The sequence below is a fragment of the Pongo pygmaeus genome, chromosome X (assembly GCF_028885625.2).
Source record: "Pongo pygmaeus isolate AG05252 chromosome X, NHGRI_mPonPyg2-v2.0_pri, whole genome shotgun sequence".
Classification (NCBI taxonomy): Eukaryota; Metazoa; Chordata; class Mammalia; order Primates; family Hominidae; genus Pongo; species Pongo pygmaeus.
Window position 1 is genome coordinate 143,973,503 of NC_072396.2, and position 2,442 is coordinate 143,975,944.

The following is a 2,442-nucleotide window of genomic DNA, read 5'->3' on the forward strand; positions in this document are numbered from 1 at the left end:
ACTGCACCAGGTCTCACCTAGGAGTTGCAGTATTTGTGACCTAGACTGCCTTTCAAGTTTATTTAGGACCCTAAATGCTCTAAAACAGAACTGTTCAATAGAGCTTTCTGTAGTGATGGAAAATCTGCACTATAATCTGCACTGTCTAATTTGGTAACCACCATTTACACTTGAGCCTACTGAGCACTTGAAATGCAACTGTGGAACTCAATTTTACATTTTATTTATATTTAATTAGTTAAATAAAAATAAATAAATAAATTTAAATATGTTTAATTGCTATAATACATTATACTATTAATATAATATAATATTAAATTATATAATGCAATTACATTTAATTAACATAAAATAATATTAAGCTATAGTAATTAAAATGTTATTAATTTAAATTAAATATAAATAATTAAAAATAGTCACTCAGTCACATTGCTGAGTCCTGACTGATGAGAGGGAGCCAGCCAAATAAAGAATGAAAAGAATGACATTCTGTGAGAGGACATGGCAATTGAAAAGGCTTTAAAGTAGGAACAAGAAAGGCCTTTTTAAAAAAGTGAACAAGAGCCAGTGTAGCTGGAGAGCCAGGAACCAGGGGGAAGAATAGCCAGAGATGGCATCAGAAAAGTAAGTGAGGATGAGCGTATGCAGTCATAATACACCAAAGGAAGGTGCTCGAATTTTTTTCCCATTGCAATGGGAAACTACTGAAAGTATAATTTTTATTTTAATATGATCAATCAAATGCAATATAGAAAATGAATTGGGTGTGGGTGAGAAAAACAGCAAGACCAATTCAGAGATGATAGCAATAACCTAGACCAGATATTATGATATTTTTGACTAAGGCTTTAGTGTTGAGGATGACACAAAGTGATTAGATATAGAATATATTTTATTGGTAGAAGGAGCAGGACTTGCTGCTAAAGGTAAATTAAGAAAAAAAAACAAGGTTTTAAAAAAGACTAAAGGAAAATGAACAGACATTTGGCAATTTTGACTAAGAAAAAAATAGAGAAATCACAGCATTTAAATGAAAAAGAGAATATAACCACAGGTACAGAAGAGATGTTTTAAGTATAAGTGTAAAGCATAATGATATGTACAATTTCAATCAAAACATTAAAACCTATATTAAGTGGATAATTAAAGCTATATAAACTGTCAAAAATAGAACACCCCAATAGACAATAAGCAACAAAATAAATTGAAATTTAGTCAAAGACCTATATCCTTAATAGGTATAGGCACAAGGCCCAAATGGCTTTATATGTGAGTTCTAATAATCTCCAAGGCATAAGTAGTGTGTAACTTGAACTGTTTGAAAGTATAAAAAGGTTGTGAAACTAACCATTTATTTTACCAGAAAAATATATCACAGGAAAGGAAAAGTGAAGCAAATTTCACAAATGAAAACAGATGCAAAAGTTCTAAATAAAATGTTAGGAAATCAATGCACCACTGTGTCAAAAAAATAACATATCATGACCAAGTAAGTTTCATTCTAGACATATAACATCGTAACACACTGGAAATTCTATCATTATAATTCTTCATATTATCAGATTAAAAGGAAAAGATTATCTCAAGAAGCATTTTAATTGATAACATTTAGTATTCATTTATGATTATAAAAATCCTCGTCTCATTTCAAGAGTAGAAAAAAGCATATTAATTTAATAAAGGGTATCTCACAAAACCATACTGTAGGATAACTGCTTCAGACCATTTTTGATTGACTTGTAGCAGACCAAACCTATTGCCAAGAAGAACTTAAAAAGTTGGATGAAGAGTGGAGTGGCTGTCAGAGATGCCTGATGTTTTGGCCTAAGGAGCAGTCAGTGAGGCAATGGAGCAAGGAAGGGATCACTTACACCTGAGATGGACTACAGAACAGCACATGCCAGAGGTGGAAGTTCAAGTCAAATACAGAACAGCTGCACTGAGCAACCAAGAGTGTCAATTGTACCTGAGGCATTCTCAGCAGCAGCAAGTGCCTGTGGTGGATTTCCAGGCCAAACTGAGACAGGTATTCATAACTGAGACACCAAGATGTGGTAAAAACCTGTACTGGAACAATGAGGAAGCTGAATCCAAGCAAAATCCAGGCTCCATCTACTGTTTGCTTCTGCTTATTCGGGGAGGAATGAGTGATAGCCTAATAAAAAGAGAAATTAGCAACTTTGAAATCCTAAGTCAGAATAAAAAGAATTGAGGCCTTCATCATGTTTTTATTTTTGCTGCTGTGGAAGCTGTATCTTTAGGTAAATACATAATATAAACATTTCTGGATACAGAGTTGGTGTTCAGAGAAAAATATTTCATTTTCTAGAAGAATATTTATGTTGCCAAACATAAGGACAAGGGAAACGGTCCATCAGAGGACTTCATTGCCTATGTGACCTATTTTTACCTCTCTTCTCCCAAGCAAAGGCAAAATATGGG

At 33.3% G+C, this 2,442-nt stretch overlaps 1 protein-coding gene across 1 annotated transcript; it reads left to right on the forward strand.

The window, feature by feature from the left end:
* The first annotated feature begins 1,846 nt into the window (after positions 1-1,846).
* On the forward strand, positions 1,847-2,212 carry LOC129023930 (putative SNURF-like protein). The gene has a single exon (XM_054470835.1). The coding sequence runs from the start codon at positions 1,847-1,849 to the stop codon at positions 2,210-2,212; it is 366 nt and encodes a 121-aa protein (XP_054326810.1).
* Positions 2,213-2,442: the final 230 nt, after the last annotated feature.

Excerpts from the sequence above, each read along its gene's own strand:
- LOC129023930 (XM_054470835.1), top strand. The coding sequence starts at position 1,847 with ATGGAGCAAGGAAGGGATCACTTACACCTGAGATGGACTACAGAACAG.